The 15,558-nt window shown below is 39.0% G+C and overlaps 1 protein-coding gene across 6 annotated transcripts in view; it reads left to right on the plus strand.

Moving 5' to 3' along the window:
• The window catches only part of LTBP1 (latent transforming growth factor beta binding protein 1), a 391,697-nt gene that overhangs the window by 115,891 nt on the left and 260,248 nt on the right, over window positions 1-15,558 (plus strand). For all 6 annotated transcript variants that reach the window (XM_038397049.2, XM_038397051.2, XM_043511538.1 and 3 more), the window contains exon 4: window positions 12,536-12,711. In XM_038397049.2, coding sequence (XP_038252977.1) covers window positions 12,536-12,711 — 176 coding nt within the window. The remainder of the gene's footprint in view (window positions 1-12,535; window positions 12,712-15,558) is intronic.

Consider the following 15,558-nt stretch of genomic DNA (forward strand, 5'->3'; position numbering starts at 1 on the left):
TTCCTGGGCCCCACAGGAATCCAGGCTGCAAATCAATCTTCTTGGTCTTCGGGCAGTATGTGATGCATGCAAAACATTCCTACCTCTTATTGAGTCCACACATGTGTAGGTCAGATCAGATATCATGACCATTATCTGTTACATAGACAAACAGAGTGGAGTGAGGTCCACTCTACGTTGCAGAGAATTGGTCTAGCACTGGAATTGGTGTGTCTGGCATCAGATTACTCCCTCAGCAGTACGTATGCCAGGAGTTATGAACTCCCTAGTGGACAGCTTCAGTAAGCATTTCCACAGGGTTCACAAGTGGGAATTCTAACCATGTGTAGTGCCATAATCTTTCATCAATGGGGTGTCCCATTCTGGGACCTTTTTGCAACTCACAAGAAGAAGAAGTGCCTGAGACACTACTCAAGAGCTGCCCAGAACCTCAACTCCAGAGGGCACACCTTGGTGCAGTAGTCAGTGATGTGTTCATTGCTTCCCCTCTCTTCCCCCCCTCCCCCCCCGTGTCCTCAGGGAAATCAAACTGGACAGGGCAGCAGTGATCCAGGTAGCTCCCTGGTGGCCGAGACAAAATATTGTTTCATCACCATCCTGCAGCTGGTCTCTGGACCATTCATTCACCTACAACCCTTCCCAGATCTGCTGTCTTGAACAAGGACAGGACTAAATTCCCTATCCCAGCTTCCCACCATCTGATGACATGATGGACAATGAGTGTAGAGAGAGCCTGCTAAGAGGATATGCAGTGTATCCTTAACAATAGCAGGAGACCCTCTACAAGAAAATGCTATCACACCAAGTGGAAGTGTTTTTCTCCCTGTGGAGTCAGCAGTGCCACTTATCTTCTGAGGAACTGGGAATCCCTCCTTTCCTGGGAAACCTTTTCTTGTTGAAGATATCTAGTCTGTCTATTAGCTGCCAAATGTACCCCAAGGGAATCGATAATGCCTTTTAGCCTGTGGTGGAGAGCTGCACAGTGTTTACACGCCTCACTATCATGAAATTCCTAAAAGGTATCATAAGGACATTCCCTCCAGTTTCTAAACTCTTGTCTTAGCTGACTGTTTAGTCTCATGGTCAATAACAGCGTCAGTTTGTGAGGTGTTTTCACCTTGTATGTCTGCTCTCACTTCATTTGTGTTGGCCAAGTTGTCAGACAGTTATGATTCCTTCAGAAGATTTTGCCTTCATCTGTGATCACTGACTATGAGCGAGGTGACATTTCTTTGATCACTGTAGCTTTGACTGGTCAGTGCCCATCTTGCCAAAATCTCACCCAGTCTTTGTTTTTCAACTGTGGAAGGGATCTTGCTCCTTTATGGTATTATTTTGTCTGATTGTACTTTCCTACTCTTTCCCTTTCAATTACAGTGTCCTTACTTATCCTTTCTTTTGTTGTACTATAGCTTTATTTACTTAAAGTTTGTAGAGGCTTTTCACTTTCCTTTTTTGACATAAGAACATCCAACTTGCCTAAAGGAGATTGTTTAATCACTTTTACTCAGATAGCTATCTAGTATTGTACAGTATTAATTTTCCTTCCATCAAATTATCAAGCTCTAAATACATAGCCAAGTGGCATAGCCTGTTTCATGGCTACAATATCCCAAAAGGCTATATAGAGAAAAATAATACAGTTGTAAAATTAATATTAGCAGAGAGAGAGAGAAAATAATTATTATAGAGAATGGAAAAAGTTATATTTTCAGGTGAGCTATGAGAAGAGCCAGAGAGTCCATGAGCTCGGCATGGTTGCAGAATTCACCCCTTGCCTCACAATTGTGCTGTAGAATCAGAAATTTAATTTAAACAAAAAAGTTGTTTACCCTTATGGTTGCAAAGATAACTTCAAAAATGTGAATTTAAGACTTGTCTGCACTGTCCTGAAGTTCAGACTGTAGTGGTGTAAATAGCAGTGTGCCTGGAAGTGCTGCACTGTAATTCCTCTGGGTGGGCACAAACTAAACAGTTCCTAGTCTGTGTCAAATTAATCCAGCACATCCCTGCTCCCCGCAGCTTCCTGCAGCTCTCATTGGCCGGGAACGGCGAACTGCGGTCACTGGGAGCTGTGGGTGGCTGTGCCTGCAGGCCGTCAGTGTAAACAAACTGTCTCACGCCTGCCAGCGGATTACCTTGACGGGCCGCAGGTTGTCCACCACTGGTATAGACATAGCCTGAGTTTAGCTGATGCTGTCTCTTCTGCCTAAATCTACGGTATAAAACAATAGCTCTGAGCTCTGTGAATTACCTCAATCCTCACAGTAAATTGTTTAATCTGAAATTTAAAGATGACAGTTTAAATGTTTCAGAGTAGCAGCTGTGTTAATCTGTATTCGCAAAAAAGAAAAGGAGTACTTGTGGCACCTTAGAGACTAAATTTGTGTGAGCATAAGCTTTTGTGAGCTACAGCTCACTTCATCGGATGCAACACAAATGTTAACACTGCTAACTGTTTCACTGCTGGTCACTTACAAGAAACATCCAACTAATTTGTTTATCCCACAGTTACTAACTGCCTCTCTTGCCTCCCCAATTGTCAGAAGACCCAGCTGCTCCCTACCAAGTTGCTAAAAGCTTTAGTTTTCCCTTGAACAACTTAAGTGATGGAGTTACTATTTTTCAACACAAAAATATTGGCTCAATTGAAAACTGATAGTGTGGGAACAGTGTAAAATAAATTGAATATAATATAATTAATATAAAATTAATAACACTGTGACTACATACTGATTGCGTCACTAATTTTCATATTTAATTAATTAAAACCCTCAGCTTTGAAACATTTAAACAAAACATTTACCAAATTTCTAGTGTGTTGCAACACAATGCCACAAAATCTAGGAATCTCCTCACAAAATTTAAGGTCACCTTGCTGCAGGCTCTGTAGGGCCTTGACCATGAGACAGAAAGCAACAAGAGGGCTGTTCCACATGTCAGAAGTTGCAGAGAAATAGGCTTTCATATAAATACTGTTGAGATTAGCAAGGAAGGAGATGTGGGATAGATGAGCAGATAGGAAGGGGAAGAAAGTAGTGAGAGATCAGGTCTGATGTGTAGCTTCTTGAGGATGGAGTGCTGTGATTCTGCATCTTTGTATATATGCATAGGTTGACAGCAGCATTCTGCATATTCAGCATTCTGGAGCCTGCAGGACTGAGATTTTGGGAGACCAAAGAGAAAAGATTGACAGTATTCAAGGAAATCATGATATTGTTGACAGTTTCAGAGAAAGTGGACTTGAGAAAGTTATTTATACGGACAGGGTTGCAGAAGAGATAACAGACAGATTTACAGACGCTGAAAATGAGAGAGGAAGAGATTTCATGGTCAAGCACGATATCAGGATCACAGAGAGTTGAGTTAAACAGGAAATCTGAGTTAAGCAGAGAAAGAAGAGATGGAGTTGTGTTTGTGGATGCTCTTCTTGTCCAGCAAAGGTGCTTATGTCCTGAAATGTAAAGCTGAAGAAAACTGAAGTTAATTTATTTGGTTTTGACAGGTCATGAGAATGTTTAAGAAGGAATTAAAAATGGTGTCAAAAGATAGATACTCGTATAACTGAACGTAATCAGTGTAAAGGGGGTAGTTATGGGTAAAGTAGACATTTGTATTTTATAGACTCCTATTTAGAGAGTTCAATTACAGATCTTTTACCTGAGATATGGCGAATAGTGAATTTTTGTTTGTTGGAGTGTTTTTAGAGTTCCATGCCATTGCAGCTTATCTGCATTAAGTACCTGTATTAAAAATACGTACTACCAATTTATTTTGTCTCAAATAAAATCTAGTTTACATTTTTTGCAAAATCTCAGTTTAAAAACAAACTTTTGAATGAAAAGTCTCAAAAAAATCTGAAACTAGAAACTTCCTTTTTTTAATGTGATAACTTTCAGATATTGTTTAAAGATTGCTCCTGCACTGTGACTTTGTTTGTGAAGTATACCCTGGAAGAAAGTTTTTTTGCTGAGATATTAACCTTTTCTAATGAAAATGCTAACTTAACCTTTGCTATTCTAGCACAAATACAACACAATATATATGTTGTGATGCTTGTACTATATCCCAGTGACAAGATTTCATCTGTACATTTCAGTTTAATATGAAATTTTTATGAGATTGAACAGAAGAATGGAAAGTTTTGAACGCTCCCTGCTCTTGAAGACTTTGTGAAATAGGCCATATTTTATTAGCACAAAGACATGAAGAAATCCCACACTTATCAGTTTGAAAGTTAAACCTTGTCCACAATATTTTTAAATATACATAAGCAATTTATCTGAAGGAGAAAACAGCTGTCAGATGCCAGGGTGAACTAATGGCTGTATTTTTTTTATTTAAATGGAAGGAAAAATATTGGTTATATTTTCATGCTTTTGAAATCCAGGCCTGAATAGTTTCTTAATTATCACAAGAATTTAAGAAAAATCAAATAATCTTTTGTTATTGATACTTCCATTTTGTTTTGGGGTAGTGTGTAAGAGAGGGGAGGGAATTGTCTTTTGGGGCCATATAAAAAGATTGTTCCGACAAGTCAGTTTTCCTTAATTATTACTAGGTGTGGAGGCAGAGCAAGGAAGAATCAGACTCACAGTAAATAACATGAATTTAGAAGGAGGCAGCCTGAGTCAGACTTGGCTTATTTAGTCTAGACAGGACTTTTCATGCCAAATGTTGCTGCTTTCATTTCTGCCTGCCAGATCTGTTTGATAAAGGCAGTCCAGGAATGCTATTTATCAGAGTAAGAAAACTTTCTTTTGCATGCAGGTTACTTAATGACACTGAGGTTTAGTCCTCCCTTGATGTGCTTTCATAACCTCATTAATATTTGTGGTATTGTATGGATGCATTGAAGGGAGAGGTGGCACAATTAAACATTTGTTCATGTGGCTCATGTACACGTTAGCCAAGGGGATCTTATTAGTCAAATGTATTTAAGTTCATATCCATTTTGACAATTTATCTACAGTCTCGCTTGCACATATATTGCAGCGATATAAATCTATGTGAAATGAAATCTTATTTCAAAATCATGCTTGATTTATACAATTCTTAATTTTAATCTTGCAAAATAGCATGTATTATAGTAGCATTAGTATTATTTAACATTTACATTGCAGTAATGCTCAGAGGCCCCACTGAGCTATGTTCTGTCCAGACTCATACTAATAGACAGGCCCTATCCCAAGGAACTTAGTCAGAGAAGACAACCAACTTTTTAAAGTTGGGGGCAGGGAGAGTGGGAAACAGTAAGATATATGCAATTTTTATATACATTTGTACTGTTGTTTATAAGTAATTAAAAGAAGAGCTAGATATCCTTAGTGGTCACTCAACTTGCCTATTGCTAATTGGTTGATCTCTTATTGGTGTCATAGTACATTAGCTTTGAGGAGGGATTTATTTAGAGGCAATAAACAAATGAGACTTAAGAGTTTGTGAATAGGAAGACTGAGTAAGAGGGTGTCAAAAGAGGTGAGGAGAAGGGGAAAGGAGAAAGGTCATAAAATATGTTTTTCGAGTACGTGTCAGTGTGGATCCCACTGTTAGGTACGCATGCACCTCATGCACACAAGATTGGATTTTTTTTTTAATATCAGGGTCCAATGGGGCTCCACCACCTAATGGTCACATAAAGTGTGGAGCGGCTGCCATCCTGCCTCAGTTTCCTCTTCCCATGCCTGGCAGCAAGACTGAACCCAGCGAGTGTTGAACCTGCTAATTCTACTGAGCTCAAACCCATCCCTTTTTAACTAGTTTAGTAAAGAAAACCTATCTTCACCTTCCTCATTCTTTCTTTTCTTAATTTGGACATTCCAAAGGAAAAGACACGACAACTCTCTTTCAGTGAGGTAAGGTGCCTGGTTCCTACTGCCAGGACAGTCTTTAAATTCTTAGAGTATAAAAAGTGACTGAACCACAATGGACTCATCCCCCCTGGGCAACCAGCATAGTTGATACCTACTCTGCCTGGGGGAGAGTCTCATCCCAGATAAATATTTGGTGTGCAAATCCTTCTCCTCAAGGACTTGCAAGTCAAGGGATGCACTTATCAAGAAGAGATCCTTCAGGAGTACAGGGGAAGAGGCTTCTATTCCCGATATTTCTTTATCCCAAAGAAGAAAAGGGTGTGTGTGTGTGTGTGTGTGTGTGTGTGTGTGTGTCCTATCTTAGTCCGGAGGAGACTAAAGAAATACATATGCCACTTTAGAAAAAGAATCCATCACTTCACGTCTGCAGGCTCAAGACTAATGAGATGCATACCTCCACATAACCAATCACTTGGCCCACTGGAAGCACTTGAGAATTCACAGTGTGGTCAAAGCATTACCACTACAAGGTATTTGCACTTAAACTCAAACTCTCCACAGTACTGTTGGTCTTTCTGAAATGCCTAGCAGTGGTAATAGCCCACCTGAGAAGGCAGGAAATTCACATCTGCCCTTACTTAGGTGCCTGCTTCTCGTCCCTCTGCATGGATGCTATCAAATTCTGCCATCAGAAGAGGGTGATCCCTGTTCATCCTTCATCTCCTGTGAGTCAGCAGCAACCTAATGGATTTCCTGTGTTGGGCAGTCAATGACCAATCACAAATAGTTATTGCACAGATCCATCGTAGAATCGATGTTCCATCATTTGGGAGGATATAGTCAAGTGTCAGAGCTACTGCTCCAGAGGAGGCCTGAGTCCAGGACTGTTACCAGATGCTTTCCTTTTGCATTGGAACAGGGGCCTACTCTCTGCGTTTCTACCAGTTTCCCTAATTCCCAGGATAATTTCCAAGATCAAAAGAGACAAAGCCATGATCATTCTGATAGCTCTGACAGAGATAATTTTGGCCGATAGAGCTGCTGCAGATGTCCCATCAGCCTCTTATGCAGCTCCCAGACTCCTAGACCCGTCTCACAGTACCACAGCCCGATACTCCATCCAGACCTAGAGTCACTGCACCTGATGGTATGACTGTTGGCTGGTTAAGTATCATGGCTAGAGACTGCTCCCAGCACATCCAGGAAATCCTAAATCAGAGAAGGAAAACATCTACCAGAAGGACATACTCATCTGAATGGAAGAAGTTCTTGATATGGGGACATACCAGGTCCAGGGTTTGCTACTGAAAATCCAAGACTTTTAGTTACACTTAAAACAATCTAGTCTGTTGTTCAGCTCCTATAATGTTCAGTTCACAGTAGTCTCATTTTGCCATCCAGCTGTACTGTCATGTTTAGTTTCCTCTCTCTCCATGGTATCAAAGTTTCTCAAATGGCTATTGCTCGCTTAACCACCTGTTAGAGAACCAACTTCTGTCTGGGACCTCAGTATAGTCCTGCAGCTCAAGGAGTCTCCCTTCAAACCTCTCTGAATGTTCCTTATATGACATAAGCCTTCTAGGAAGTGTACAGATGCCACACTTCCTGTACACTGTTTATTCAGTCTTTGATTTTCTGGTACACACTTCCTGCTGGGGCAAAAACAAGCCAAGGAAAGGGCAGTTGCAGGCTGCAGCCACATAGAGTGGTAGAATGTTGTTACCTATTATATTCACAATAAAAGGTTTATCCTGACAGTGATTTACTTTGCCAGTAAGGGCATGTCTACATTTACAGCACTGTAGTGCTCCGTGTGAGGATGCTAGCTACCACCTCTCAGGGAGGTGGAGTACCTAATCTGATGGGAGTGGAAGCCCTCCCATCAACATAGCACTGTTTACGTTGGGGGATTAGGTCAGTATAACTTCACTGCTTGGGGTTTGGATTTTCTACAGCCCTGAGCAACATAATTATATTGACATAAGTTCATAGTGTAGACCAGGGCTAGGATACTGTGTGTGACCAGAAGTGGAAGGCAAAGCATGCAGGAAAATCCAGAGAGAGGTAGCATTGAAATGGCTGCTACAGAGCCCGTGCAACTGCGTGTAACTGCCCCACCAGCCCTGAGAATTAGGGGAAATGCTGAATGCAGCGATTTCAGCTGTATATGAAGACCATAGGGGCAAATAAACTGGAGGATGAGCAAAAGATTGCTCTTCTCTTAATGGTGAGAGGTACAGAATCCCTAAATGTACACAATGCATTTCATACGGAGGTGGTGGGGAAAGAGAGGAAAGCTTTGCAGAAATAATGAAAATGGTTTGAGGATCATTGTATTCCTAGTAAAATGTTACTTGAGAGAGAGAGCGCTGTTCTGGATGAGAACACAGAATGAAAGAAAAGCAACGGAGGAGTTTGTTACAGACTTAAAACTAAAAAGTCAGTTATGGAACATTAAAACTCTCTTATTTAAAGACCAGATTGTCCTGGGGTATAACAATAAAAGTGTCTGTGAATGGTTACTAAGGGAGATGGATTTGACATTAGAAAAGGCAATATGTATTTTCCAAGCAGCAAAAAGCACAAATAAAAAGCCTAGAGAAAGGCATAGAGCATTTGACTGTGAGTACGAAAGCTAAACCAGGAAGGGAAAAGTTAACAGAAATTAAATTGGCCAAAGACCAAAACCTGGAAAGCAGGAAACAATTCCAGGAATGTGGCAACCATTTTGAGTATAGGAAATGCCCTGCATTCTGGCAAATATGTAGAAATAGTTATAAACCCAACCATTATGCTAAAAGGTGCAGAGAAGGCAAAAAAGTGCACATATTAATTGCAGAAAGGTTTCCTCAAGTGAAGAGCAAGAGCTATTTTTAAGCACAATAACAGAGGAGACTGAAAATGCAAAAGATCGACTAATTAAAATGTGAACAAATGGCACATATGACATACAAGAGGAGGCTGAAAATGCAACAGATGGACTAATTAAAATGTGAACGAATGGCACATATATGACATACAAGATAGACACTGAGGCACAAGTAAACGTAACAACAGAAACTGACATAGCGAGATGTAAGGAGTATATAAAAGCGGACGAAGCAAAAGTGTCTGTGAAAGACTATAATGGAGCAACAATTCTCACAAAAACTTATGCTCAAATAAATTTGTTAGTCTCTAAGGTGCCACAAGTACTCCTTTTCTTTTTGCGAATACAAACTAACACGGCTGCTACTCTGAAACGTGTCAGTATTGGGAGAGTGCACATCGACAGTTAAAGATAAAGGGAAATTGATAAAAACAAGAGTTTGTGGTGGTATATAGAGGCAAGCAACCAGTCTTGGGTTTACACATGCTTGAGGTGCTTAGTCTTGTTAAGAGGATGTATACCAGAGAGAGTCAGAAAGACAACAAAGAACCAGATATGAAAGTATTAATGGCATCATATGAAGATGTAATCACAGGAAATGTTTGCCTCCCAATAACTTATAAGACTCCAGAAGTATTTCACTGTACAATGATCAGGATTCTGGACAGTCTAGCAGGTATGAAAGTGTACATTGATGACATCATAATTTGGGGCAATACAGCCATTGGACATTTGGGAGAGACAAGGTAAGTGAGGTAATTTCTTTTATTGGACCAACTTCTTACAAACTCTGTTTAGTTCAAAAGCTTGTCTTTTTCACCAGCAGAAGTTGGTCCAATAAAAGATATTACCTCACCCACCTTGTCTCACTAATATCCCGGATCCAGCATGGCTACAACAACACTGCAAACATTGAACATCTGGGATGACTGAAGAGAGATTGCAAGAGGTAATAACCTTAAAATGAAAAAATCAAATGTCAGTTTCAAAATAACATAGTTGGCATAAAGAATGACCTTCAAAGGACTCTTACCTGATGAATCAAAGAGTCATGCAAAACTGAACATATGGAGACATGAAAATAAAAAGGGAATTCAGAGGCTGTAGGTATGTTGAATTGTGTCAGCAAATTCATACCTAAGACAGCTGCTTCACAAGGGCATTGAATGGGCATGGATACCAGGTCTTGAAAGAGAGTTCAGTAATTTAAAGGACATTCTGTCATTAGCTCTAGTGCTGCAAGTTTTGAGCCACTGAAAGACATCAAACTCTCCACAGCTGCCTTCAAAGGAGCATTGGGAACAATATTATTACAGTGTCATGGAACTAATTAGCTGTCAGCATGTAGGGCTTTGACAGCCACAGAGAAGATGTATACATTAATTGTAAAACTGACACTAGGTCTGGGATATGGGTGTACAAGAGTTCACAACTTTCTCTCTGGTTGTAGCTTCAATGCGGAAACTGATCACAAACCACTGATTACAATACAGAAAAAAGGACTTGGAGAAGCAGCACTAAGGATGCAGTAACAACTTTTATAAGTACAGAAGTATGATGTCAGCCTGGAGTTCCTACCTGGATGCCACTTAGTAATGGTAGACACACCCTCAAGAGCATGTGCTCATCTGACAATACACAATCTGATAGCTGGATCAATCAGTGAACATACATGTGAATATGATAAAAGTGTCATGCTGTATCTCCAGGCATATGGCATGAATTGGAGACAGAAGCAGCTAAAGATGAAATGCTGCAAGCAGTGATACAAGTGATACGTAAACGTGGGCACAAAATTAATACTTCCCAACTGCCTGTTCCCGCTATAAAAATGAGCTTTCAGTGATCTTAGGAGTCCTCTTGAAGGGGATTCAGATCGTGGTTCCCACAGTGATGTGAAGGAAAACATTGGAATGAATACATGAAGGGGACCTAGGAATGACTAAATCAAAAAGAGAGCTAGAGATGTTGTATTCTGGCCACAGATAAATATTGACTGAACAAATGGTGAGCAGGTTGGAATATGTCAGAAGTACAGAGAGTCTCAATAGAAAGAACTAGAGATATTGCATAAAAATCTTGCAGCAGGGAAAAAGTAGGAATTGACATGTTTAACCTGGAAGACATAATCACCTGGTTACAATGGACCAACTTGACCACTTTCCTGGAAATAGTCATGCTTGAAGATACCACAGCAGCAACAGTTGCAGGCACACTAAATCTGTATTTGCATGTCATGGAATTCCAAAAACAGTAATAATGGACAACAGACCACAGTTCAAAAATAGGGAATTTCTGGACTTTGCTAAAATGTTCAACATTCATCATAAGACATCTAGTCCCAGATAACTTCAAGCCAATGGATTCATTGAATGTGGAGTATGTATAGTGAAGAACTTGCTCAAAAAGGCACTGGATGCAAGACCAAGATCCATCTTTAGTACCACTCAGTTATAGAGCTACATCGCTGAAATGTGGAAATCATCTGCTAAACTTTACAACAGATATATAAATACTTGAGTACCAGATAGGGACAAAAAGAAAAGAGTAATAGTGAGGAAATTAGTGGGAAAGTACAGTCAAGGGAGCAAGCATAGTTAAAAAACGAAGACTTGGTGAGAATTTGGAAAGATGGGCACTGGTCAGTCAATGCTACAGTGATCAAAGAAGCGTACCTTTCTCATACTCAGTGATCATAAATGAAGGCAAAATTTTCTGAAGGGATTATAACCATCTGACAACTTGGGTGAAACAGATGAAGTGAAAACAGACATACAAGGTGAAAACACTTAATCAGAGGCAGGAAAAAAGCCAAGTAGCAGCCTGTAGGCATGGTGTGACCCTGGTGAAGCCTAGAGTAAGATTCTGGCTCTGGTGCTGGCTAAAGTGGCTTGGGGCTATAAGCAAAGAAGTAGTCCCATTTTTTGGTTCCTGCTGCCTTCAGAGAAGCAGGTCTTTGTACATTCCTTACAAATAAACAAGATTGCATCAAAGAATTTACCAGACTTCTTCATCAATTTCTACTCCCAGTTGGGACATCCCTAGGGCCCTGAGTTTTGACTAGCTGCTTGGGTCAAAAGGGGTAATAATAATTATAAAAATACCTCCTTTAAAACACACTTAAATGGTAAAGATTTTCACTGTTAATTCAAATTAAAAAGGAGGGTTCACTGAATATATTTCTTTCTTTCATTTTGCTAGTGGACTAGTCACTCTGGGCCAAATTTAGACATGGTTTAAGTAGAGAGGTCCATTAAAGAGGTTAAAAATGTGTAAAGTGATTGTAAACCTAAATGCTTTAGCTCATAAGCCAACCACTAATTGACCAAGGAAGAAACTTCCCTAATGAGCAAGTTATTTCATTATTTCTTGTATCTTTAGCTGAAGTACTTGGTATCAGTAATTGTAGGAAACAAGAGAATGACCTAGATGCATTTCTACTTGTCTGAACCAATCTGGAAATTCCTATGTTCTAACAAAATTGAGTTCTGACTTGGAGTTCTGAGGAGAGATCCCCCTCCTCAACTATATATATTTTTTGGTAATCTGGTAAATGATGTCACTACTTAGTAGGAATGTTATAAGACAGTCTCCACGAGTTTAATAGATCCCTTTTGTATGATGAGCCATAGACTGACAAGGCCAGGAGAATGCTAGAGGCATGACCAGGTAGAATGAACTGAAACTCAGTAGCTATGTTTCAAAGCCAAAGACTTTTTTATCCAATAAGTTTTCCAAACTTTATTTTAAGACCTTAAAATGAGTACAGATGCATTATCAATAGTTTCCTGTGTGTGTGTGTTTGCTTGCATGGTTAATTTATTAATTTCACCTTTTTGTTTCCCTTAAACAGAATGATACCCCTTTCATCTGAGACTTTGATGATGAATCTTCATCATGGCCAGACACAAGAATATGTGATCAAACCCAAATATTATCCAGCAAAGAAAGTGATTTCAGGAGAACAATCCGCTGAGGATTCATTGCCTCTAAGAATGGGCCAGAATCAACTTGCATCACCTTTCCGTTGTGAGTAAAACTGTAAACAAATAGCATAGAGAAAACATAGTTTTAAATCTTGGAAATATTTAATTAATTTAATTTAATTTAATTAAATATTTAATTTGTATGATGTCTGGATGGATCTTACATGTCAAAACAGACAAGTCAAAATAATAAAAAACAAGATAATTTTCATACAAACAAAACGGTCAATATTTAGTATGGTTTCCTGTTTATAAAAAAAAATTGAACCTGACTCACCTTTAGAATTATGTAATGCTATTTCCACATCATGGCTTCTTTTCAGATAAAAAAATGCTCTGTGAACTCTGCTAGATTTAGATATAACAGAGAGTATAGCCAATATAAACTGACAGATCCCTTCCTCCAATCTTCTATTCAGAACACACTTCTTGAGAAGCTGGCACTCAGGATTGCATTCTGATCAGTGACTTTTTTTTAATGTTTAATTTATTACATTTATGTACTTTTGCACAATAAGGAGAGTTTTTAGTTAGTTTTTATAAAGAATGGTTGTATAGGTGCCCAGCTTGTTGCCTTGGTTCATGTTCCATCATGTGGGCAGCTCAAGGACAAGCTCTGTCTTAAAGGGTGGAAAATGTGATGAATTATGAGTTAGGCATTACAAAGTGTCTACTGGTTTGATCTGAAGAAATGTTCTGCTCGTTAAAAGGTCATGCAGTCAATTTGAGGAAGTAAGGTGCTTATCTTCTATTCCTAACAAACTTTTTCTGCCTAAACTTGATTTCATTATATGTTAATGGTTGTGTATTATGGTAGAGAGAAACAGTTTTCTGCTGTGAATTTAGAAAGAAGTAGCCTCACAACTAGTGAGAGTAGTTGAAAAGCTGTGAATGTAGCTTCCATATGCAGTTCTCTGTTTATTTCACTATTCTATAAATCCATTTTAGTTTGTTTAGATATTTATATTTAGATGCAAACAAAAAAAAGCATCCACAGTTTTGGGTGCACTGACAATTAATTAAAATCTCAAGCCACACAAGAGTAACCACCCAGCAACATAATAAACAACACTGAAATTAACATAACCAGCTAATTCAAAGCAACAAAATAAACTGCCCACAAAACCCTATACCCTCACCTTTTCTCATATGATAGTCAGTCAGATTGGCAATATCAGGTGATGGTTTCTGAAATCTTACATTGTTCTTCTATATTATTAGCAGCAGAAGTTTCCAAACCATGTAAGATCTTGATAATTGTCAAATCAAAGAATAATGAGAGAAACCAAACATTTTATTTCATGTGGTAGTTTTTTAGATTCCATTTTAGACACATTTTTTGGCTCAAAATATTTTTTCCTTTTACACCTTGCATCACTGATTGAAAGAAAATGACAGTTGTTTTACTTGCATTTGTTCGGTATAAAAGTGCTTTTCTGAGATTATCCAATTTTTAAATATTTATTTGCTTTTGTGGCATATTTTAGTCTTTTCATCTTCAGAAGCTAGAATTGCATCAATTTGCAGTAGTTAAAGCCTAAGAACTGCCATATAGCCAGCTCACAGATTCTTACATTAAAAGTAAGCAAAATCCGTCTGATCCTTGTATACAAGAAAGACTTATTTGTTTTAAAATGCCATATTCCTATATTGATTTCTATTAACTCCTTAGGGAGTTTCATTCCAACATGATTAGCATCTGAGGTCCAGTTGGTATAATATTTTATAAGTCCTAAGTAATTACAGTATAAGACATACCTTCAAAGACAGATCTGCCTTTGGCCATTGTTAGCTTGAGAAAGGGCAAGGAGAGGGGTTGATATAGACCCTGATGGTGTCTAAGGAGTAGAACTACCAACTCTCTTCCTGAGGCAGCAGCCCCTGTTGGCAAACCTGAAATTCATTGACAGAGATTTCTGTTCTGTCAGACCAATACTACTAGGAGTAGATAGGGGAAAGACATTCTCTGAAGCCAGTAGGCAGAATGAGTTATGGGGCAAGTATAGCAGCTTTGACATCTCCCCCAGGTTTGCCGACAGGGGCACCTGCAGCTGCCTCGGGGCTCCACCTTCCTTAAAGAAGCAAGTGTAGAGGGAGCATTGTTGTTGGATTTTGACCTTTGGGCCAGATCTGCCCAGTTGGGTGTGACAAACTTCAATAAAATAGTTCAGATACACATAGATGTAAAATGAGCCATATTGAATAATTTTTCACAAAAGTTTATGAGCATTTCCTGGTAGAACATTACCCCTTAATATCTCTGAGATGGAGGTGTTTGGTTTGTCTTCCCACTTTCAGAGCCTGCAGTGTTCTAGATTTACTAAAGAGTGCAAAGAATGAAACAGATGACTTTGAGTAGTTATTGCTGCATTTTGAAGCATGCTAAAACTTTTTAAAAAATTCTCTAAATTCTGCTGAAGAGTTAAATGAATGCCATGCCAATGAAGCTTGAAAATTCAGTGAGCTCTCAAGATTATGTTGCTTGTATATTAAACTTTAATGCTGGATTTCCCCCTACCGACCCCTCCAGGACCCAGGATTTGGACTGACCAGCGCTCCATCCTTCCTCTGAGATAAAACCCTTCTGCTGCTGCTAACCAATGCATTTAGTCCTGTAGCTCAAATGGTGGCACTATATGTTGAAAGTTCATGGTTCAAACCCTATTGATGATATGTGATGGAATGGTTATTACAGTTGCACTTAGCAGAATTTGTTTTTACTCTTTCCCCTATAAAAAAATCTAGAAAATTACATTTTAAAAACCCTATGTTAAAAGAACATTATTTATGTTGCGAAATCAAGTACACAAAAGTAGGAAATGACAGATTTGGGGTTGCCTGCATAATTTTAATTTGCCCCCCTCATGTGTATGCATTATAGTGCAGTCTT

This window comes from Dermochelys coriacea, chromosome 3 (genome assembly GCF_009764565.3).
Source record: "Dermochelys coriacea isolate rDerCor1 chromosome 3, rDerCor1.pri.v4, whole genome shotgun sequence".
Lineage (NCBI taxonomy): Eukaryota > Metazoa > Chordata > Testudines > Dermochelyidae > Dermochelys > Dermochelys coriacea.